The 24,304-nt window shown below is 38.4% G+C and overlaps 1 protein-coding gene across 1 annotated transcript in view; it reads right to left on the bottom strand.

Moving 5' to 3' along the window:
* Positions 1–24,304, bottom strand: part of PREX2 (phosphatidylinositol-3,4,5-trisphosphate dependent Rac exchange factor 2) — a 294,556-nt gene that overhangs the window by 78,685 nt on the left and 191,567 nt on the right. Inside the window, exons 31-33 of the mRNA XM_068983504.1 lie at positions 18,155–18,196; positions 11,741–11,958; positions 4,594–4,696 (exon numbers count right to left, since the gene is read on the bottom strand). Coding sequence (XP_068839605.1) covers positions 4,594–4,696; positions 11,741–11,958; positions 18,155–18,196 — 363 coding nt within the window. The remainder of the gene's footprint in view (positions 1–4,593; positions 4,697–11,740; positions 11,959–18,154; positions 18,197–24,304) is intronic.

The raw sequence follows: 24,304 nt of genomic DNA, 5'->3' as shown, positions 1-24,304 counted from the left end.
TTGTTAAATTCTATCCCTTAGTTCCAACATAGTCAATCTCTATATTTCCAAATGGATAATGTAATTAGAAGGAAAATGAGAATGCAGCAGTATCATATTACTGGGTTAGCAAAGCTCAAATCAAGATGCAACACCAGGAATCAGGAAACTGAAAAATGATTGAAAATGATCTAAATGTGGTTAAAACCAAGAGTGCTATGTGAAAGACTTTTCCTCAAGGTATTTGCTACATATGTCAAAGTACAGGAGATGCTAGTCGTAAAGGATCGCTTGCCAATGCAGGAGACTTGGGACCTGGGTTTTATCCCTGGGTTGTGAAGATCTCCTGCAGGAGGACATGGCAATTCACTCCAGTATTCTTGCCTGGAGAATTTCATGAACAGAGGAGCCTGGAAGACTACAGTCCATGGGATCACTAAGAGTTGGATATAACTGAGCAATTAACACCTTCATTTTCACTAATTACATCATATGACATGGGAAATATTTTGTACTTTTTCTCTATACCAAAGTGGGTCAGAGTGCCCATTTATTCCTTTGTATCTCTCACTAGTAGCTAAGGTCCATGACAACAGGGATTTTATTTTACTTAATCAATATTATATCCCTAGAACTTAGTTCAGTACCAAGCATGTTATATACACCTTATAATTATTTATTCCAAGAAAATGAAATGTCTTTAATCCAGATATTTGAGTTCTACTTGCTTGGCTTGCATTTTTCTTCAGAATCTTATTGTTCCTTAATGCAAAAATAAGACTGTGAATAATGCTAAATGGAGCTTTCTTAAAAAACACAGATTAATAAAGCAGAGACAGTGGCCTCAAATATTTCCTGAATACTATCATAAGCCTTACGTAGTGCTAGAGACTTTCAAATACATTATTTTCTTTAAGCCTCACAATTGCATGAGGCAGGGAAAGCTGACATTCTCATGCTTGCAGATGAGAATGGAGCCTGGATTTGAACTCAGATTTCTTGATGTCAAGGCCCAGTGTCCTCTATATGATTCATGCTTCCAACCCTCTGGACTCAGTCCTTCCCTTATAGACACTCAGCCAACTAGTCTTCATCACAGTGATACAAATTAGTCAATCTGACCCCTCTGCATCTAGGCTTACAGAAAGATCAAATCACATGCAGTTAATAAAAAAGTTCTAGTTTTCTTACATTATTTCAATATGATGTGATGACACTTGGGTATAAATAATTCTCTTCTTTCTTAAAACAACTCAAAATAATAACTATACCATCATAACATAGTATAGTTTGCTTAGCATAAATTTGCTTAGAAGACTTAGTATCATAGCCTTGGAACTGACTTGTCACTGGGGAACTAACTTCAAAAGTTGAGATTATGCTTCAGGGAAATACATAAAAATGTACTGCCACACAATATAGCACAATTTTTGTGTTTATTGTGTTTACATTTATAATGTTATTTATATAATGTCAAAATATTATGTACATGGTCTCAATTACTTTTAATATTTAGTACATATTTCAATATGCCAAAGTTAAATCTCTCATAATTGATGTACAGTAAATATTCTATCAAGCTTAAAATACTAGTTCATCTCCAGTTTACTCAACAGACCATTCACCAGTAATGTCATATTTGAATCATGGACAACGTGCTCCTTTGAGGTTATGGTTCCTCAGGCAAATTTAAAAGAAAAAGTATCAGGTTATATTGTGAAAATAGAGTTTCTCTGCCTTGTGGTGAAATTATTCCTACATTATTCAAGTAAATGAAAATATATTCTGTTTTATATCTGCCCACAGAAGACCATACAATTTGCCCAAATAATATTATCCTTATCAAATAATCCCGTTTACCAAATACTCCCTAGAATACAGCCTAAATCCCTAACATTGTAATCCAGGTTTTTGTGCTCTTTCATTTATCAGTGGAGATGAAACTTTAATAAGATTCTATTTTCTCTGTCCTCATAATTTAATACATACAGGATGAACCACTTCCCATCTCCACAGCTACCCTCAAGGTCAAGTCACCATCATCTCTCACCTGGGTCACTGCAAGGCCTTCCTAAGTGGTCTCTCTGCTTCTGCCCTTGCCTGGTAAGGTCCTCTCAACACAGCAGCACAGGCTGCCTCTATTTCAGTCTGTGCCATTCCCCTGCTCAGTGGCTCAATCAGAAAGGCAAAGCTCTTTCAAAGATGTGGCCTCCTCTTTATCCTCAGCCCCTTCTCCTTACCCCTCTCTGACTTTGCTCCAGCTACACAGCCCTCCGTGCTATCCCCAGAATGTGTCACACATGCTCCCACCTTGGGGTCTTTGTTCTCACTGTTTCAGTGGACCTGGAACACCCTTCTCCCAAATACAGTATGCCCTTTACTGAATTTCTACATTCACAGATGCAGAAATACATTCACGGGTTCTGCATTCACAGATTCAACCAACTGCATGTCCAAAAAAGAAAAAAAAACAATTCCAGAAAGTTCCAAAAAGCAAATTTGAATTTGCTGCTGACCAGCAACATTTAGAGCATTTACACTGGTATTTACATCAGAGCACTTATTAATATATTGGTATTCTAAGTGATCTAGAGATAATTTAAAGTATATGGGAGGATGTGCGTAGGTTACATGCAAATGCTACACCATTTTATACGATACTTGAGCGTCCTCGGATTTTGGTATCTGAGAGGTTCCTGGAACCAGTTCCTGAGAGATAACTCTGTATGACTTGTTTCTGGTCTTCACCCTCCTCCTAGAATGTTTCCCTCCCTGGCAGGTTCCCTCCCACAGGCAACCTTTCACCTGCCCCTTCATTTTCCCTTTGTGTTCTTTTCTATGTCCCTTCACGCAGTCATATTATTATCTTCTAATCTATTATCAAATTAACTCATTTATTTCCCGTATTATTTGTCTTTGTCTGCTTAGTCCTCTACTTCATCCAGCACCTGGAAATGTGCTTTGCCACAGTAGGCATTTTAGAAATTTTTGATAAATGATTATCATTCCTAGAAAACAAATTAAATGAATATTTATTGAGTCCCTATTTGTTGTAGTAGATATTGGAAATGTAAAAATAAATAAAAACCTTTCCAAGTCCTGAAGATACAGAGCTTCTACCATAATTCATAGGCTCTTTACACTTTTAGATAAACACGAACCAGAAAAATAACAAACTGCTAAAAGATTTCTTGGCCCAATAGACACATTTTAAACCTGTATGTGACAATGTTGAAGTGGTATATAAATAATGACAACTTGCAGAAATTAAACTTAAGAACTATTTCTCTGAAAGTAGATTTCTAAAACAATGCCTTTGATGGGCTTAACAAGGGATACTTTTCAATCTTTCAACTGAATTTCATAACTTCTTTGCAACATTAGATACAACCAAGTTCTGTCGAAATTTTTTTCTTCATTATGCACAAGTTTGTTTTTCCTTCTACTTTTATAACCATGAAACCTTTCTGCCTGCTGCGCTGGATAAACTGAATTGATATTTGTTCATTCATCTCCTTGAAAAAATACATTGTCCTTTTTGTTCCAGGCACTCTCTTGGGTGCTGGAGGTAAAACAATGAACAAGACAGGAAAACGTTTTGCCATCTTGAAAACTTTACAGGATGAATAAGTGAATCAAAATAGTTAATATGATTATATTTGTACACATTAAAATTTTTGACATGGATAAAATAATCTTTGATTTCTACTTTTAAGCTAGCAAAAATGTAAAATATGTGTCTACTCCTTCAGAATTAAATTATAAATTTTATCAATTATTGTCAGATAAAATAATTATAATGTCTTTCTCAACTGATTTGACCTAAATGTTATACAATGTGAGCATAACTTAGGTCTCTGTGTGTTACTGGCTCTAAATGGTCCAGTATATTGCCTGTTAACACATTCTCTACAGGATCATTTGAAGATGAGCCGTGAAAACCCAATACAGTCATTTCTGATATATAATTGTTACATGTTAGAGCAAAAGTTTTAGATGCCTCAGAGATCATCTACATAGCTGGAAATATTAGGGCAGTTCTTTTACTAAAAAATATTGACATAAAAAAACAGCAGAAAGGACAAATGTTCTATCAACCCATTTATAAAATTCAGAGATAGAAAGTAGAATTAAGGTTAGCAGGGACTGGAAAAGGGAGGAAGATAATCACTGTTTAATGCATATGGAGTTTCTGTTTGGCAGGATGAAAAAGCTCTGCAGATGGATGGTAGAAATGGTTGCACAACATTGCATAAACTGAATTGTACATTGAACCTGACTAAATGGTAAATTTAATGGTATGTATATTTTATCACAATAACAAAAAAGGAAGAAAAGACAATCTTGAGTAGCGTAAAATTTGCTGCACACACTCCAGAAAAGTTTTAGAGGTCAGACTAAGAGACAAAAACATCAGTATAAAATTAGGTGTAGATTTAACTTATATATACTTTCTATCACTTGCCCAGTTGGTTTTATTATTTTACATTAAAAATAATATTTTACATATAACTTAATCTTCATATCAAATATATTCATATCCAAGTTTTGCCATATATTGTTTGATAACAAAATTAATCTTATAAAACACATATGAAATATTTAACTACCTACTTGCAACCAATGGTTCCTCTTCTGATGGTTTAAAGTAAAAAGAAACCTTTTCCAAATCAAACAGTGCAACCAGTGTGTCTTCTAGCATGGCTTGTTCATCTGTCTAGAGAGAAAGAAAAACAATCCATGATATGATTGGACTGTTTGAGACAGAGCATAACATAACATAACAAAACATCTCCAGACCAAAACTCGCTTCACTTGTGTTTTATTTACATACAAACCACATTATCAACATACCTAAGAACTTATTGCCTAAAACGAAATGAACTAATCTTCAGATTTACAAGTTTCTTTTGTAGCTTCATGTTTTTCTTTTCCTCTACTGTCTAAACGATTCTGAACCATTTTTCAGTCTATTTTGTAGCTAGATTCTAGTTATACTGATTTTATCTATTAGTTACAGACAAATGTGTACACATAAATGTCTTATTTGCCTCTAAATCTCTATAATCTTATAAATGTAACAGCTGAAAAGTAAAAATACTGTTTTTCTTAAAAAGCCACAGTACATAATGGTCATTGTATTTTACAATAAGATAACCTATGCATTATTCAATTTGCAATTTATGAAAACTGTGATAAAATCAATTTGCATGTATGTGATGATTTTTCTTCCAAAAAGCCTGGGGACAAGAATCATTTTCACTTGCCTTTATGGGGACGTAATCTTCCCTGTTGACTCAGAAGGTAAGGAATCTACCTGCAACCCAAGAGACCGAGGTTCAATTCCTGGGTCAGGAAGATCCCCTGGAGAAGGGAATGGCAACCCACTCCAGTATTCTTACCTGGAGAATTCCATAGACAGAGGAGCCTGGTGGGCTATAGTTCACGGAGTCACAAAGAATTGGACATGACTAAGCGACTAACATTTCAACACTTTCAATCTAGAATGTCGTGAATATGAAATCTGATTTGTTTTAATCTTTCATTTCATTCCTATATTTTACAGTTGAGGTAGGTAAGACCCAGACTTAGTAACAAGTAATTGCATATCTCAGCATCATCATCTTTTAGTACTGGGTTCTGGGCATCCTATTAGCAGATCAGTGTAATATCAAAGTCTTTTACTAATTTCCTCATGAAAGAATAATTAACTTTATCATACACATCTTTTCTTTCAAAGGTAACATTTATTTCCTTAAGAAAATCAATGGTCCTTTTAAACAATAATTTTAACATGCTATATCCTCATTTTTAAAATTTGCTGTAGCTTATAATCATATTTTGGGGGCAGCATAAGTAGAGGGTGGAGATGGTAAAGAATTTTTATTGTGTGGGAAAAAAAAACACGAAGGTAGTCCCAGACCCCAAGGAAGGACAGCATGGGTAACAAAAGGTTAAGAGCATCATCACTTTGTACTTCAGTTTGGTACTTAATATAATGGATGGTACACACTGGATGCTGGATAAATGTTTATGAGATTCTTACTTTTTAAAGTCCGTTGGATGGTAGAAAAATGCTACAAATCTGAAACTGTAGGGACAGGACTAAAGAATGAGCATTTTCCAGTTAAGAGGAATATATATATATACGCAGGAAGAAATGTCCCAAACAGGCACTGTAATACGTAGATGTGGTTAAAGTCATACCCAAGGACCTAGGATTGCGGTCAGCACCCAGAGACGCATCAACTGCCAGTGACTGCAGCTCCCCGGGAGCGCTTCACAGTCCCAGGAGACTTTTATGCTCTCCTGAGACATAAAAGATCATGGGTTATAAAAGAGACAGATTATAGGTTCATAAAAGAGATAGAAAGATTATGGGTTTCCTAGGCTTTTTTAAACTACCTCTGGATTTTTTAAATCAATTTTTAAAAATTAACTTGAGGACTGTTGTTGTTGTTTAGTTGCTAAGTCATGTCTTACTCTTTTGCGGCCTCATGGACTGTAGCCTGCCAGGCTCTTCTGTCCATGAGATTTCCCAGGCAAGAATATCAGAGTGGATTGCCATTTCCTCCTCCAGGAGATTTTCCTGACTCAAGGATCGAACTTAAACCTCCTGCACTGGTAGGTAGATTCACCATCACTGCACCATCAGGAAAGCCCATCTTAAGGGTATCAGACACCAATTGAAAATAAAAAAACAACTTTCTGGAGATACAACTCACATATCATAAGTTTCACCCAAGTTTAAGTGTACAGCTCAAGGGCTTTTAGTATATATACAGGGCTGTGTAACTGTCACCATCATCTGATTTTAGAATATTTTCCCGACTAGAATTGAACCTCCATACACCTTCTTCCAATCCTTAGCTCCAGGAAATGACTAGCCTACTATCAGTCTCTAAAATTTGCCTTTTGTATTATTTCACAATAATGTAATCAAATAATACTGGTATATTTCTCTTAACAATATTTTCAAGGTTTATCCATGTGGTAGCATGTATCAGTAGCTCACTCCTTTTTATTGCTTAATAATATTCTATTGTGTGGATATACCCCAACTTGATTGTCACTCATCATTCAGTTTTTGGACAATTAGATTGTTTTCACATTTTAGCTATTATGAATAATTTTTCTAGGAACATTTGTGTACATGTTTTTGTTAGAATATGTTTTCATTTCTCTTGGATATTACCTACGAGAAGAATTTCTGGGTCATATGGAAATTCCATGCTTAACATTTGGAGCAACTGCTAAAATGTTTTCCAAAATGACTGCTCTCTTTTACATTCCCTTCAACAGTGTATGAGGGTTTTAATTTCTCCACATCCTCGCCAACGCCTGTGCCTATCTTTGTCTTTTGGATTACATTCATCCACATCTCTGTGACTCAGTATCTTACGCAGTTTTGATTTGCATGTCCCCAGTGGCTAAAGAAGTTGATCATCTTTTCATGTGCCATTTATACTGTCTTTGGAAAAATGTCCATTCAAATCCTCTCTGCCTGCTTGTTAATTGAGTTGCCTTCTTATTCTTTAGTTTTAAAGGATCCTTTATATAATCTGGATGTAAGCCAGTTACTAGATGCATGGATTACAAGTTTTTTCTCCCATTCCTTTGTAGGTTTACTTTCAAATAAAAGTACCAGCACATGACCAGCCAATGGCAGGTATTAAGTAAGAAGAGAATACAAATGAAGCCTCACTAGCTAATTAATTCATTCAACAAACACTTAATGCCTACCATGTATTAAGAAGTGGGCATCTGATCTTATGTAATTTTTATTTGATAGGCAAGGAGTAATTAATATTTATTTTGTCTTTCAATACTTTTCACAACAGGTGAAAATATGCTATAGGAATGAAATAATGATTAAATGATAATAATGAAAAATGATTTCTTCTCCCTTAGAAGAAATGGAGTAGCCCTCATAGCCAACAAAAGAATCTGAAATGCAATGCTTGGGTGCAATCTCAAAAAAGACAAAATGATCTCTGTTCATTTCCAAGGCCAATCATTCAATATCACAGTAATCCAAGTCTATGCCCCAACCACTAATGCTGAAGAAGCTGAAGTTGAACGGTTCTATGAAGACCTACAAGACCTTCTAGAACTAACACCAAAAGAAGATGTCCTTTTCATCATAGGGGACTGGAATGCAAAAGTAGGAAGTCAAGAGATACCTGGAGTAACAGATAAGTTTGGCCGTGAGTAAAAAATGATGCAGGGCAAAGGCTAACAAAGTTTTGCCAAGAGAATGCACTGGTCACAGAAAACACTCTCTTCCAACAATACAAGAGGCAACTCTACACATGGACATCACCAGAAGATCAATACCGAAATCAGATTGATTATATTCTTTGCAGTCAAAAATGGAGAAGCTCTATATGTCAGTAAAAACAAACCAGGAGCTGACTATGGCTCAGATCATGAACTCCTTACTGCCAAATTCAGACTTAAATTGAAGAAAGTAGGGAAAACCACTAGGCCACTCAGGTATGACCTAAATCATATCAGTTATGATTATACATTGGAGGTGACAAACAGATTCAAGGTAGAGTGCCTGAAGCACTATGGACGGAGGTTCATGACATTGTATAGGAGGCAGTGATCAAGACTATCCCCAAGAAAAAGAAATGCAACAAGGCAAAATGATTGTCTGAGGAGGACTTACAAATAGCTGAGAAAAAGAAGAGAAGCAACAGGCAAAGGAGAAAAAGAAAGATATAACCATCTGAATGCAGAGTTCCAAATAATATCAAGGAAAGATAGGAAAGTCTTACAAAGTAATCAGTGCAAAGAATTGAAGAAAACAATAGAATGGGAAAGACTAGAGATCTCTTCAAGAAAATTAGATACCAAGGGAACTTTTCATGCAAAGATGGGAATAATAAAAGACAAAAAGGGTATGGACCTAATAGAAGCAGAAGATATCAAGAAGAGGTGGCAAGAATACACAGAAGAACCATGGAAGAAGATCTTAATCACCCAGATAACCATGATGGTCTGATCACGCAACTAGAGCCAGACATCCTGGAGTGCAAAGTCAAGTGGACCTTCAGAAGCTTCACTACAAACAAAGCTAGTGGAGGTGATGGAATTCTAGCTGAGCTATTTGAAGTCCTAAAAGATGATTCTGTTAAAGTGTCACAGTCAATATGTCAGCAAATTTGGAAAACTCAGCAGTGGCCACAGGCCTGGAAAAGGTCAGTTTTCATTCCAATCCCAAAGAAAGGCAATGCCAAAGAATGTTCAAACCACTGCACAATTGCACTCATCTCACACACTAGCAAAGCAATGCTCAAAATTCTCCAAGCCAGGCTTCAACAGTACATGAACCAAGAACTTCCAGATGTTCAAGTTGGATTTAGAAAAGGCAGAGGAATCAGATTGCCAACATCCATTGGATCATAGAAAAAGCAAGAGAATTCCAGAAAAACATCTACTTCTGCTTCATTGACTAAACGAAAGCCTTTGTGTGGATCACAACAAACTGCAAAACTGAAAGAAATGGGAATACCAGACCACCTTACCTGCCTCCTGAGAAACCTGTATGCAGGTCAAGAAGCAACAGTTAGAACTGGACATGGAACAATGGAGTACTTTAAAATTGTGAAAGGAGTACATCAAGGCTGTATATTGTCACCCTGATTATTTAATTTATATGCAGAGTACATCATGTGAAATGCCAAGGTGGATGAAGCACAAACTGGAATCAAGATTGCAAGGAGAAATATCAATAACCTCAGATATGCAGATGACACAATGCTTACGGCAAAAAGTGAAGAGGAACTAAAGGACCTCTTGAGGAAAGTGAAAGAGGAGAGTGAATAAGTTGGCTTAAAGCTCAATATTCAGAAAACGAAGATCATGGTTTCTGGTTCCATCACTTCATGGCAAAAGATGGGGAAACAATGGAAACAGGGACAGCCTTTATATTTCCCTGAGCTCCAGAATCACTGCAAATGGTGACTGTAGCCATGAAATTAGAAGACAGTTGTTCTTTGGAAGAAAAGCTATGACCAACCTAGACAGCTTATTAAAAAGCAGAGACATTACTTTGCCAGCCAAGCTCTGTCTAGTCAAAGCTATGGTTTTCCAGTAGTCATGTATGGATATGAGAGTTGGACTATAATGAAAGCTGAGAGCTGAAGAATTAATGCTTTTGAAGTGTAGTGTTGGAGAAGACTCTTGAGAGTCCCCTGGACTGCAAGAAGATCCAACCAGTCCATCTTAAAGGAAATCAGTCCTGAATATTCATTGGAAGGACTGATGCTGAAGTTGAAGTTCCAATACTTTGGCCACCTGATGTGAAAAGTTGACTCATTAGAAAAGACCCTGATGCTGAGGAAGATTGAAGGCAGGAGGAGAAAGGGATGACAGACGATGAGATGGTTGGATGGCATCACGGACTCAATGGGCATGAGTTTGAGCAAGCTCTAGGAGTTGGTGAAAGTCAGGAAAGCCTTTCATGCTGCAGTCCACGGGGTCTCAAAGAGTTGGACATAACTAAGCAACTGAACAATAACATTTAAAAATTTTCTTTAATTAAATTTTTTCTATTTGGTTATATTAGCAACCTAATAAGAAGTTAATCACACATATGGAGTGTATAAAGTCTTTACAAAAGAATGTAACTCTGTTTCATTGAATTTTACTCAATGAATGTCCTTATCATTCCAGAGCTTTTTATGACCACATAGTACAGCTATTACCCTATCCTCAATACCACTGAAGAAAAACATTATTTTGATGTGCAAACTCGTATCTATTCATTTAAAAACTCAACCATGTTACTTGGAAGCTACGTTTACTATGTGTACTTTAAAAGACAAATAGAACCTCATGCTTAAATCACAATTATATATAACAGGCACCTTTGGTTTAAATAACATGAACATATTTGCCTTCACACATCATGACAACTATCAGAACCATAGGAAGTATGTGTGAAAAACCTCTAAGTTCACTGCGGTCTCCTCAAATATTTTTGAGATGCTTTCTTCATCTCTGCTGTGGACCACTGATACATAAACACACAATATTTTACAGTAATTAAGGCAATGTTCTTGGATTTAACAGGACAAACATGCACACAAAGGAAGGAAATAAAACCGTTTGACACATGCAGATTTTAACCAGATTGTCAGACAGTATGGCATGCAAGTCATTAGAGCTCTTCTAAGAGTATCTTCCAGAACATTGACCTCAGGGGGAGCTCGGGGTATCACGGCAGACTCTTCTGTGCTGGAAATAAGCAACCAACACAGACAAACCCTCCTTCCTCTGCTGACCTTTCTCAGCCGGTGCTTAGGGATGCAGGAATTAGTAACAGATGGAGGCTTTCTCAGCTTTTAGCAGCCACTGAGAATAAATAAAAATTAGGAAAGAAGAAATACCTTTGACTTACTTATTAAAAGTATATTTGCCCATGGAAAAATATACTTTTTTAAAAGAGCTGGATGGCTGCAGATATAATACTGAATTGCTAGTCACTCAGTCATGTCTGACTCTTTGTGACCCCATGGACTGTAGCCCACCAGGCTCCTCTGTTCATGGAATTCTCTAGGCAAAACTACTGGAATGGGTTGCCATTCCCTACTTCGGGGGGTTTTCCCGACCCAGGAACGGAACTAGGGTCTTCCGCATCATAGGCAGATTATTTAGGGAGGACAGTAATGAACAACCACTTTTTACTGGGACTAGGTCCCAATGTGTGTTACATTTGGCACAGCCAGTGGGAGGCACTGTGATTCCTTACCAAGTTTGGTGATAGAAGGGACTGAAAGTGAAAAAGAACTCCTGCATTTGCGATTTGGTCCAGCCACCTTCTGCTGGCCTCCCATGTTTCCATCTCATTTTCTTTGCTGTTGTCAAACATCTGGTTTAAGGCCGCCATGAGCTGCTCAGAGAAGGCACAGACAGTGGCCACCAGGCTCTGGCAGAAAACCATGTCTCTTCGGAGCTGAGCCTCGCTATCTGTGATGCAGGGGAACATAAAGATGATTTAGCAAAATGTCATAGTTGAACTAAACCAGTTCATTTAACATCTGCCTTCACTGTTATTTCATTCTCTCTCTAAACTCACACCATGGGAAAAATGTGAATTCAAGCTCTATTCATGAACACATACTTTTCAGTAGGTATGCTTTTTACAAAACATGGAACATCAAAAAATGTTAGAAACATTAAGATCTTTTTCTTACTTGATACTGTGACTTGATTTTCCAATCACCGAATTGTTTTATAAAATCCAAGGAAATAAAATAAGGTTTATTTACTTTTTTTTTTTTTTTTAGTGATGGAACATAATATGCATTGTTGTGTGACACTTTCCCTAAAGGGAATTCAAAGCCCAGTTTTTCAGTTTGCACTAGCAAATGAAATACAGTATTATTAATACTAAATTTAAAAAATTGTCTACTAGGCCTATTCAAATACTAATATAAAACACACATGGGGAAAGAGTACTGATGTCTAACTACTTATAACAAGAAACAGATCTGAATCTCCTGAAGTCACCTATTCAATTTCACAAGCTATCAATAGGTCCAGTTCAGAAATCCCTATATTTTTTGACATAATTATATATTTACAGTTTTAATATAAATCGATTTTTACTAGCATACTTATTCTGCAATTAACTGGACTTTCGACTGACCTTCTTTGAAGGTATGTTGACCCTATGAACTGCCAGTTCTGGACCTCAGGTTTCTCAAATGGAAAGCAGCTGTGCCTCTGAGAACTCAATCCTAAAGGGTTCACTCCTCTGAGACACAGGGTATATACAAACTGCATAGCAACATAAACACCAAGCCACACATTCTGTACACTGAAAAATTACTTGTACTAGAAAAACAACACAGGTGAAAAATCAACATATTCCCAAATGTATACTGAACATGTTGAGGGCTTGCACACTTCTGAAATGAAGAAGCATTGTCAATAATTAGTGTATAACATAAATAAACATGCTGCCTTTATTCAGCAGTGAGTTCTCCTTGCTTTATTGATGAAAAGGCATATTTTTTTAAAGCTGTTTAACCAAGGACATGAAACACCTGCTTTTAATGACTACCAAAGCATCAGTCAGGTCAGTTCAGTTCAGTTCAGTCGCTCAGTTGTATCCGACTCTTTGTGACCCCATGAATCACAGCACGCCAGGCCTCCCTGTCCATCACCATCTCCCAGAGTTCACTCAATCTCATGTCCATTGAGTCGGTGATGCCATCTAGCCATCTCATCCTCTGTCGTCCCCTTCTCCTCCTGCCCCCAATACCTCCCAGCATCAGAGTCTTTTCCAGTGAGTCAACTCTTCGCATGACGTGGCCAAAGTATTGGAGTTTCAGCTTCAACATCATTCCTTCCAAAGAAATGCCAGGGCTGATCTCCTTCAGAATGGACTGGTTGGATCTCCTTGCAGTCCAAGGGACTCTCAACAGTCTTCTCCAACACCACAGTTCAAAAGCATCAATTCTTTGGCGCTCAGCCTTCTTTACAGTCCAACTCTCACATCGATACATGACCACAGGAAAAACCATAGCCTTGACTAGACGGACCTTTGTTGGCAAAGTAATGTCTCTGCTTTTGAATATGCTATCTAGGTTGGTCATAACTATTCTTCCAAGGAGTAAGCGTCTTTTAATTTCATGGCTGCAGTCACCATCTGCAGTGATTTTGGAGCCCCCAAAAATAAAGTCTGACACTGTTTCCACTGTTTCCCTATCTATTTCCCATGAAGTGATGGCATAGGTACAGATAATTGCTGCTTGTTACTCAGTTTCACTGTTAGGAAAAACTAGTCTTGAAAATTTTATTAGAAAGAAGATTAAATATGAAAAATAGTTATTATATAACAAAAATATTTATTGATTAGGTTGAACTCTATGAACTTGCTGTTTTGGTAGGTCAACATGATTGAATATGTCAATTTCATATGGTTCAATCTGTTAATTTAACAACAACATATGTTAGACATTTCCCTTAAGTATTAAATATCATATGCCCCATTCTAATAGATGGAAAAGAATGTTTTACATGTTATTATAAAGTGGCTAAACTGGGAAACAGCTTTGCCCAATTTCAACTATGAAAAAAGCAAAACACCTGTTCTGTTGTACATAATTTCTAACAATGTGTAGATATTCAACAAATACTTACTAAATGAAAATAATGAATCAGTAGAGTGACAACTGAATTAAGTGAATTGAAAATGTATGCATTCATTCTCTGGCTTCTTGAAATGACGATTTAGTCTGACTTAACAGAGAAGGCTGGAGAAAGCAATGGCACCCCAATCGAGTGCCTGGAAAATCCCATGGATGGAGGAGCCTGGTGGGCTACAGTCCATGGGGTTGCTAAGAGTCAGACATGACTGAGCAACTTCACTTTCACTGTTCACTTTCATGCATTGGAGGGGACAATTGCAATTTACTCCAGTGTTCTTGCCTGGAGAATCCCGGGGACAGGGGAGCCTGGTGGGCTGCCATCTATGGGGTCGCACAGAGTCAGACACAACTGAAGTGAGTTAGCAGCAGCAGCAGCAGCAACAGAGAAGGCAACGGCACCCCACTCTAGTACTCTTGCCTGGAAAATCCCATGGACGGAGGAGCCTGGTAGGCTGCAGTCCATGGGGTCGCTAGGAGGCGGATATGACTGAGTGGCTGCACTTTCAATTTTCACTTTCATGCACTGGAGAAGGAAATGGCAATCCACTCCAGTGTTCTTGCCTGGAGAATCTCAGGGACGGGGGAGCCTGGTGGGCTGCCGTCTATGGGGTTACACAGAGTTGGAAACTACTGAAGCGACTTAGTAGCAGCAGCAGCACCAGTCTGACTTAAAAGGGTGATTCTTGGTTCATGGGCCCTTGGCTGTGGGACACCCTTCTTCCCTCTCCACTCAGCAAACATGAAATCATTCTTAAAAAGTCAACTCATCATGGATGAAACTGGAGCCAATTATACAGAGTGAAGTAAGCCAGAAAGAAAAACACCAATACAGTATACTAACACATGTATATGGATTTAGAAAGATGGTAATGATAACCCTATATGAGAGACAGCAAAAGAGACGCAGATGTAAAGAACAGACTTTTGGACTCTGTGGGAGAGGGAGAGGGTGGGATGATTTGGGAGAATGGCATTGAAACACGTATACTATCATGTAAGAAATGAATCGCTAGTCTAGGTTCGATACAGGATACAGGATGCTTGGGGCTGGTGCACTGGGATGACCCAGAGAGATGATACGGGGAGGGTGGTGAGAGGGGGGTTCAGGGTTAGGAACTCACGTACACTTGTGATGGATTCATGTCAATGTATGGCAAAACCAATAAAGTATTGTAGAGTAAAAAAAAATTAAATTTAAAAAATAAAAATAAAAAATAAAAAACAGATGCAGGAAAAAAAGTCAACTCATCAAAATACTGAAATATTACCTCCCCTTGTGAAATGTCCCCTCTCCTTCAGGAAGCTGGTATACTTCTCTCTGCCCCACCTCAGGCCTGGGGGTGTCTCCCCCTGCTGGAGGGCTAATGACCTAGCATTGTGAGAGTTTGCTTACATGCTTTTGCCTCCCAGGGGACAATCAGCATCAGTGCCAGGGGGAGTTGGCATATAGTGTGATTTATGCTCAGGGACTTCAAAGGCAGATAATCTGCTTTCAACTACCCATTCCACCATCTTTAAAGTGTATGATTCTAGGTATTAGATTCTTATTTTTAAAATAGGAGCTATTCCTACTTCTTAGATCTGTGATAAAGATCAATGGAATATGTTTGTTCTCTATGTATTTCTGCTTTGAAAATAGGTTCATCTGTACCATTTTTCAGGTGTAGAGAGCAAACATATGAACACCAAGGCAGGAAAGGGGGCTGGAGATTGGGCTTTACATATATACACTATTATGCATAAAATAGATAATTAATGAGAACCTACTGTATAGCACGGGGAACTCTACCCAGTGCTCTGTGGTGGCCTAAATAGGAAGGAAATCTAAAAAGGAAGGAATACATGTATCTGTGTAAGTGATTCACTTTGCCGCACAGTAGAAACTAACACAACACTGTAAAGCAACTATGTTGTCGTTGTTGTTCGGTTGCCCAGTTGTGTCTGACTCTTTGCAACCCCATGGACTGCAGCACTCCAGTCCTCCCTGTCCCTCACCATCTCCTGGAATTTGCCCAAGTTCATGTCCTTTGCATCGTTATGCCTTCCAGTCATCTCATCCTCTGACACCCTCTTTTCCTTCTGCCCTCAATCTTTCCCAGTATCAGGGAAAGCAACCATACTCCAATAAAAATTAAAATAAATTTTAAAAGAAAATAAAGCTGAATGGAGGCTCTGTGTTCTTAAAGTAATAGACTTAAAAAAAAATAGATGAAATAAAAACATTTAAAGCACTTAGCAAGGTGAAATCGGACGTGATATTACCAAGATTCTTTTTCTCCCCTAGCATCTAACACGGTGATGGGTGCTCAGTCTATTACTGACTAGAGAAGGAATGCCACGATAAAGAAAGAAACCCAAAAAGTGAACTGAAAAACACATAGGTCTTTTCCTTTTAATTATGCAGCTGTTCAAAATTCAAGTGTCCATTCTTTACCAAAGCTATTCTCATTCATCATTTTCATCAATAAGAACTACAGCAGGAATCACAAGAGCTGCTCCCAGCTTCTAGTAAAAGAAGAAAAGCAAAGAATTCTGTTTTGTTCACGTGTGTGTATGGGAGCTTATTATTTTTTGGCAACTAAGAATTTCCATATAGTGAGAACACACTCAAAACAAATGGATTATTACCTATCCATTTGTTTCATTTCAATATTTGAGAACCTGCTTAAATTCATCTTCTACCAACATGTTTAAAAACATTAACACTTCATTTACTCTAGGCTGTTTAAAAAGCTCAAGTTTCATCTTAAGCTTGCTGATCTAAAAAGAATGAGAAGGTTTCTAGACACACAGGTAATCCGTCATTACTCTGAAGTTGTAGGGAAATGAAAGCAAAATAAACAAAAAGAAGAGATTAGAGAAAGAAAAAGACAGAAATAAAAAGCAATTAAGAATAATGTTTGGCAGATACAGTCTGCCCTTTTAAAGTGAAAAGCATAATTTTGTGGCCAACAACATGGAGTAATTAGTCTGTTTGGTACCATTCAAATGTAATAGGGAAAAAAAGAGTCAGGAAATTAAGTAAACCAAAAAAGAGAATTATGATAGGAAAAGACAAAATTTAAATCAAAACAAGAACACCCATCTGAATATTAATAAATAAAGCAACACATTCCAGAACCACTTCTGGAACTGGCAGATCTAAGTCTCAATTTCAAAACTGCCACCTACTATTTATTAATTCACCCAGTAAGGTATCTTTATGCCTAATCTTCTGGATGCCCCAAAATATGTGGTGACTGACTACATGTACTAGTTATGATTCATCTGCTTGAATGCAGATTTCTTCACCTTTAAAACTGTGGAAACAATAATAATGTTCTCACAGAGTAGTTGTGAGAACACAGTGAAATCCATAAAAATGAGGTACATTAAATCTGCTGTTATTATTAAAGTTAAAAAAATGTGACATACTTTTGTTATTATTATTACTCAGTCAAAAAGCAAGGCAAAATCCAATCATCAGAAGGAAAAAAAAAAGGCTCTCTTGTTTAAGTTGGCTCATCCATTCATTATAATTTAAATTTTCCAAGTGTGGTAGATTGCAAAGTAGTCACAAATTCTTCCCCTCTCTGCATCCACGCCCTTCCAAACCAATTTCTGATTGTGATTCCTCCCATCAAAAGTACAATCTGTTTCTCCTTGAATCAGAACCATCTACATCCTTGTTATAAACAAAAATTAGACACAGGTTCACCATAAAACTTATTTGTACAAGGAACTTTACCAAAACCTGGTTCCTTTCTCCTTTTAAATCATATTTTGTATAAATATACATTTATATACGCTTTCATGCATTTTACTTGTAATTGAAAATGAGCATGTTTTATGTCTTTATCATAAAGTACTATAGAAGTATTTTTTAATCTCTGCAAGGCTTTAGAGAAGGTAGGGATCATATTTCCATCTATTTTGTAAACAGGTGAAGCCACTGCCTTCATATCATAAGACATTTAAGGTAGTGGGCTGTAATAATTTCAAACAGTAAAAATAATGCAAACTCTTACCTGAATATTCAAGAAGAGCCAGGAGTATCCTACACTTTACCTCTGCAGAGAAAGAAAATATACCAGTCAGTTGTTTAGTCTTTTTCTGCAACTAACATCATATTGTAGTTGTGTAGTAAAAAATAAGCACAAACTCATTATATTAGATAATAAAAATCCCATTCATTTGACAAGCCATTTTTGCCTATCTACCTACATAAATTCTATCCATTGCTCAAGACCCTAAAATCATTTCCAGATCTGAATTATATGAGCCTTGAAATATTATTCAAATCTTGTTATCTTTGTAGGTCATCATTAGTTTGCATGACGTTCTGTAAACACCTATAGCTATTATGGTCTTGACCAGTAAATGTCAAATAGCATTTTTCTTTAAATTTCTGAACTTTCAAAGATTATATATACAATATTTGGGGCTTCCCTGGTGACTCAATGGTAAAGAATCTGCCTGCAATGCAGGTTCAATCCCTGGGTTGGGAAGATCTCCGGAGAAGGGAATGACAATCCACTCTAATATTCTTGCATGGAGAATTCCATGGACAGAAGAGCACGGAATGCTACAGTCCATAGGATCACGAAGAGTTGGACATGACTGAGCGACCAACACTTCCACTTCCATACAGTATATAAAGAATATATATAATACAGTACAGGTGAGCACTGAAGAATTGATGCCTTTGAACTGTGGTGTTGGAGAAGACTCTTGCGAGTCCCTTGGACTGCAAGGAGATCAAACCTGTCAGTCCGAAAGGAAATCAGTCCTGAATACTCATTGGAAGGACTGTTGCTGAAGCTGAAGCTCCAATACTGTGACCACCTGATGTGAAGAATTGACTCATTGGAAAAGACCCTGATGCTGGGAAAGATTGAAGGCAGTAGGAGGAGGGGACGACAGAGGATGAGATGGTTGGATGGCATCACCGACTTGATGGACATGAGTTTGAGCAAGCTCTGGGAGTTGGTGATGGACAGGGAAGCCTGGCATGCTGCAGTCCATGGGCTTGCAAAGAGTTGGACATGACTGAGCAACTGATCACTGATATAAATATGCATTAATAAATATTATATTATAAATTATGGCTCAGTAGTAAAGAATCTGCCTGCTAATGCAGGAGACATAGGAGACAGAGGTTCAATCCTTGTCTTGGGAAGATCCCCTGCAGGAGGAAATGGCAACCCACTCCAGTATCCTGAAAAATTCCATGGACAGAGGAGCCTGGTGTGCTACAGTCCATAGGGTTGCAAAAAGTCAGACATAACTGAACAACTAAGCACATTACATACTGTGTATTATATATTAGAAATAAATGTATATATTGTTCCTCTCCTATCTTTAGGTCAAAATACTGCCCTAAAGGACTGAAAAATACTAAATATTTCCAAATATTCTTCTTCTCACCCCATCCCCACACGGGACCAACCACAGATGTCCAATAAATGATGTGCGCTAACGTCACATTCGTTGTTGTGTACCCAATCAGCCATGCACTCATTTGCTTCCAACTGGTAGATAGTTTGCTTGCAGTAGGAAAATATTAAACATAAGGAGTTCCTTTATGTGCCCAAGATTATGGAAAATAAAAAAGGTTAGGTGGCATCCTATTCTAAATAAATTCACAGAATAATTAGAGCAACAAAATTAACAGATAAGAAATGTAGGAAATACCAGAGAGGACATTAAGTTTTACAAGTGAGACACAAGGACAAATGGATTTCAGAGGCAGAAAAGTACACTGGACTGAGTCAGGAGACCCATCTATTATACACTAACTTTACCATCTTTAGTAAAGTGTTAATCTACTTTGGGTCTCATCTTGCTCATTCATAAGATAACATCTATGTTACTTAGTTTATAGTACTGTGCATAAAAAACACATGGTTCTGTGCTTAGTTGCTCAGTTGTGTCCAACTCTTTGAGACCCCAGGGACTATAGCCCAGCAGGCTCCTCTATCCATGGGTATTCTCCAGGCAATAATACTGGAATGGGTTGCCATGCCCTCCTCCAGGGGATCCTTCCAACCCAGGGATGGGACCCAGGTCTCCTGCACTGCAGGTGGATTCTTTACCATCTGAGCCACAAAGGAAGTGAAACACATGGGAATATATATCAAAGCCTTGGAAAATTATTTAAAGTACTCTGTACTGATGAAGCACTTTTATTATTGTGACTTGAATCTGAATAAAGTTGGTATAGAATTTTGTTGAGAGTCTCAAAATTTTAAACTTTCAAAGCTAATTGTCAGGGGAGAAGTATATATCCTAAGAGTGGGAAAAGTGCTAGCAAGGCAATAGAGTTGAAAAAAAAAAGGCAAACATTCAACAATGTAGCAAAGAAAAAATTTTTATTACATCATTGCTGCTGCTGCTGAGTCGCTTCAGTTGTGTCCGACTCTACGCGACCCCATAGACGGCAGCCCGCCAGGCTCCCCAGTCCCTGGGATTCTCCAGGCAAGAACACTGGAGTGGGTTGCCATTTCCTTCTCCAATGTAAGTGAAAAGTGAAAGTGAAGTCGCTCAGTCGTGTCCGACTCTTAGTGACCCCATGGACTGCAGCCTACCAGGCTCCTCCGTCCGTGGGATTTTCCAGGCAAGAGTACTGGAGTGGGGTGCCACTGCCTTCTCCATTACATCACTAAGAGATTGCAATTGGGATCCAACTGGAAAACCCCAGTGAAAAATGGCTTCCAAATCAGATTGATGAGTTTACATTGATCTAACAGAAAATCACTCTAAGGCTCTGAGGCAGGGGACTGAACATGATATTTTAGGAGAATGAATCTGGTAAGGACTTATATGGACCAGAAAAGCTGAATTAAATCACATGAATTAAAAGGGGAATTAGCCAGAAAATGTCTCATTAACTGAAATATGAAGAAAAATGGAAAAACTGAAGTGAATTTTGAGTTAAAAAGAAGAAGCTGTTTAGGATATTAGGACAAAGAGGAAAAAATGAAAAAAGTACTGCTGGAAAAATGAGAGCTTTCAAAGAGTATAATTTTGGTAGGTAGGCAGCAAAGAGATTATATGTCACTACTAGACATTTGAATTTAACCTGACAGTGGATGTAACCTGGATGGGTATTTTTCCCCACACCACCAAGCAATTCTCCAACCCCAGCTGGGTGCCCTACAATTCAATTTAATTCTGACACCATCTACCTGAATATAGTGACAGATATCACGGGATAAGGTCTTACCCGCCACGGGACTGCACCCCACCCCCACTTCAGACACCATTCACAAGTCCAGGCTGTCGTCTGCGCTTCTTCTGATCAACTGGCTACAGATTAGAGGTTCCAGGGATCCCCTCCTTGGGTTCAATTAATTAGCTAGAACACCTCACAGAAGTCAGAGAAACATTTTCTGACTAAATTAGCAGTCTATTATAAAAGGACATAATTCAGGAACAGGCAGACGTAAGAGATGCACAGGCAAGGCATGGACGAGTGAGAGCACAGAGTTCCAGACACCAACACGAGTTCGGACAAGTGCTCAGCCTCTCAGTCATGACTGACTCTGGGACCCCATGAACTGTAGCCCGCCGGGCAACTCTGTCCATGGAGCTTCCCCAGGCAAGAAACCTGGACTGGGTTGCCATTTCCTTCTCCAGGGGCTATTTCGGATCCAGGAATCAAACCCAAGTCGCCTACATCTCGTCTCCTGCATTGGCAGGAGGATTCTTTACCACTGAGCCACCTGAAAAGCTGAAGTTCACCAACCCAGAAACTCTCCAACCCTCTCCTTCTGGGTTTTTCTGGCAGCTTTATCACAGAAGCATGGTCAATGAAATAATTGGCCATTGGCCACTGCACTCAATCTCCAACCCCTCTCCCCTCCCTGGAGTTCAGGGATGGATGGGGCTGAAAATTCCAACCTTCTACTCACAAGGCTGGCTCCCCTGGCAACCAGCCACCATTTTTAGGTGACTTCCCAAAGTCACCTCATTAACAGAACAAAAGACAGCTTTGCCCTCTCAGCACAGGAAATTCCAAAGCTTTTATATCTCTCTGTGCCAGGAAACAGGATGAAGATCAAAGATGTATATACATTTTTATTCTAAAACAATACCACAGTGGGCTAACCACACAAATTACCTTCAGTTAGCTGATACTATGATTCCATAACTTAGCTGAGGGATAGGAGACAGACATAATCTTAGTGACACCACCCTATGACTCTGTCCCCATCTAGTCTGCTATTTCCTCTGCCCTCAGTTTACAGGCTATGCGTGAATGGTATGCGTATTAATGGCACTGGAACAGTCCTTCCTACATAAAGACCACAGACTTACATTCTGGTATCATATCTGGTATATATTTGCTAGGATATTCCTCAATCAGAGATGAAGGCATGATGGTGTTTAGACATGCTACCCTCAAATATGGCACTTTGGAATACTGAGTTATTCATATTTTAAGTTGAAGGACTCTGAGAAACAGTGGGGACAGGAAGGACTCCCTGAACGCCACTTCTCCCCCTGAAGCAGATCATAAGACGCTCAGGAGAGCTATACCCAGAGGAAAGAGATATCTTTATCTCCAAAGAGGGAGGGATGCCAAAAAAGCAGGTCTTGCCACCAGTTTTACAGCCCTTAGCATGTACCCTTTGGTCCTGTAACAATTTCCTAGGACTTTCTGAAAGTGAAAGTCGCTCAGTGGTGTCCAACTCTTTGCAACTCCTTGGATAGTCCATGGAATTCTCCAGGCCAGAATACTGGAGTGGGTAGCCTTTCCCTTCTCCAGGGGATCTTCCCAACCCAGGAATTGAACCCAGGGCTCCTGCATCGCAGGCAGATTCTGTACCAGCTGAGCCACCAGGGAAGCCTTCAAACCTAGTATGAAAACATGCAGGTTTAATCTTTTCTTCTGGTCTTCATTTCCTTATAAAGGCTCTCGTGTCCATGTGAAACTTATATTAAATGAAGTTACATGCTTTTCTCCTGTTCATTTGGTTTTTGTCAGTCTAATTTACAGGGCTCCAGGCAGAGAACCTAGGTGGGTAAATGGAAAAAGATTTTTTTTCCTCCTCTACAGGAACATCAGCTACACATAACCAGAACATTCTGGCAAGATAGCACTAAGTTAATTTCCAGCCCAGACTTGACCTTCCATTAAATCATTCTTTACAGAAGGACAATTTGAGAAATAGAATGAAAATGTTTAATCAATGGTGAACCGGTGAGGTTAGTTCTGAGTCCATCCACAGAACAAGCAGCTGATTACAAGGACCCCAGTCCAGCTGCTTCCACCCCATAGAACAGGACTGGACACTACACAGACCACCAGGAAATGGCAGCTTGCCCTCTCCCTTGATGGTCCACTGAGCTGAACTACTGATTAACTGTTTTTAAAGACTCACTTAATGTGACAATCACAGCTCTTACCCCCCAAAGTAATTGATACTGCATTTACTCTAAAAGCAAATATAATGTATACAGGAAAACGCAAAGCTGATGAGAACAGCTGCATTTAGATTCACAAATGATAGCTTTTAGGAGTGTTGTGATACTGGTATCTAGTCAGCGGAAATCTACTTTTTACTCAGCAAAGTACGGACTTCCCGGGTGGCTCAGTGGTAAAGAATCTGCCTGCCAATGCAGGTGATGTAGTTCGATTCCTGGGCTGCAAAGATTCCCTGGGGGAGGAAAATGGCAACCCACTCCAGTATTCTTGCCCAGAGAATCCCATAGACAGAGGAGCCTGGTGGGCTAGAGTTCATGGGATCACAAAGAGCTGGACACAACGACTGAGTACACAACAGTGAAGTATATACTTAAATTCCTTGAAGCTTTTCAACATATATTTGTCATTTTGGCTATTCATTATTTGGGGTCGGGTGTTTAAATTCAGACTTCTGATTGAATGTGATGTTATAATGTATATGTAGCTATAAAATAAAACTATAGCCAAGAAATCCAGCTGTGAAGGATAAAAGATTTCATCATATGATAGAATAGCTATGATTTATTTGGAGTTTTCCATATGTGTAAAAATTTTTTATCTATTGATCTCTAAAGAATATCTAAGCTGTTATACTTGAGTGTATGTCTAGGCAGAAAACTTGGTAATCATAGAACATTTACACCATTCATATCATTTAGTAAATGAAGAAACTGAGGCACACAGGCTTAGACCCTATAGGGTTTAAGAA

Source organism: Capricornis sumatraensis, chromosome 11 (genome assembly GCF_032405125.1).
Source record: "Capricornis sumatraensis isolate serow.1 chromosome 11, serow.2, whole genome shotgun sequence".
NCBI classification, from domain to species: domain Eukaryota; kingdom Metazoa; phylum Chordata; class Mammalia; order Artiodactyla; family Bovidae; genus Capricornis; species Capricornis sumatraensis.
Note: the sequence above shows the minus strand (reverse complement) of the source record. Positions and strands in the feature narration are given on the sequence as shown.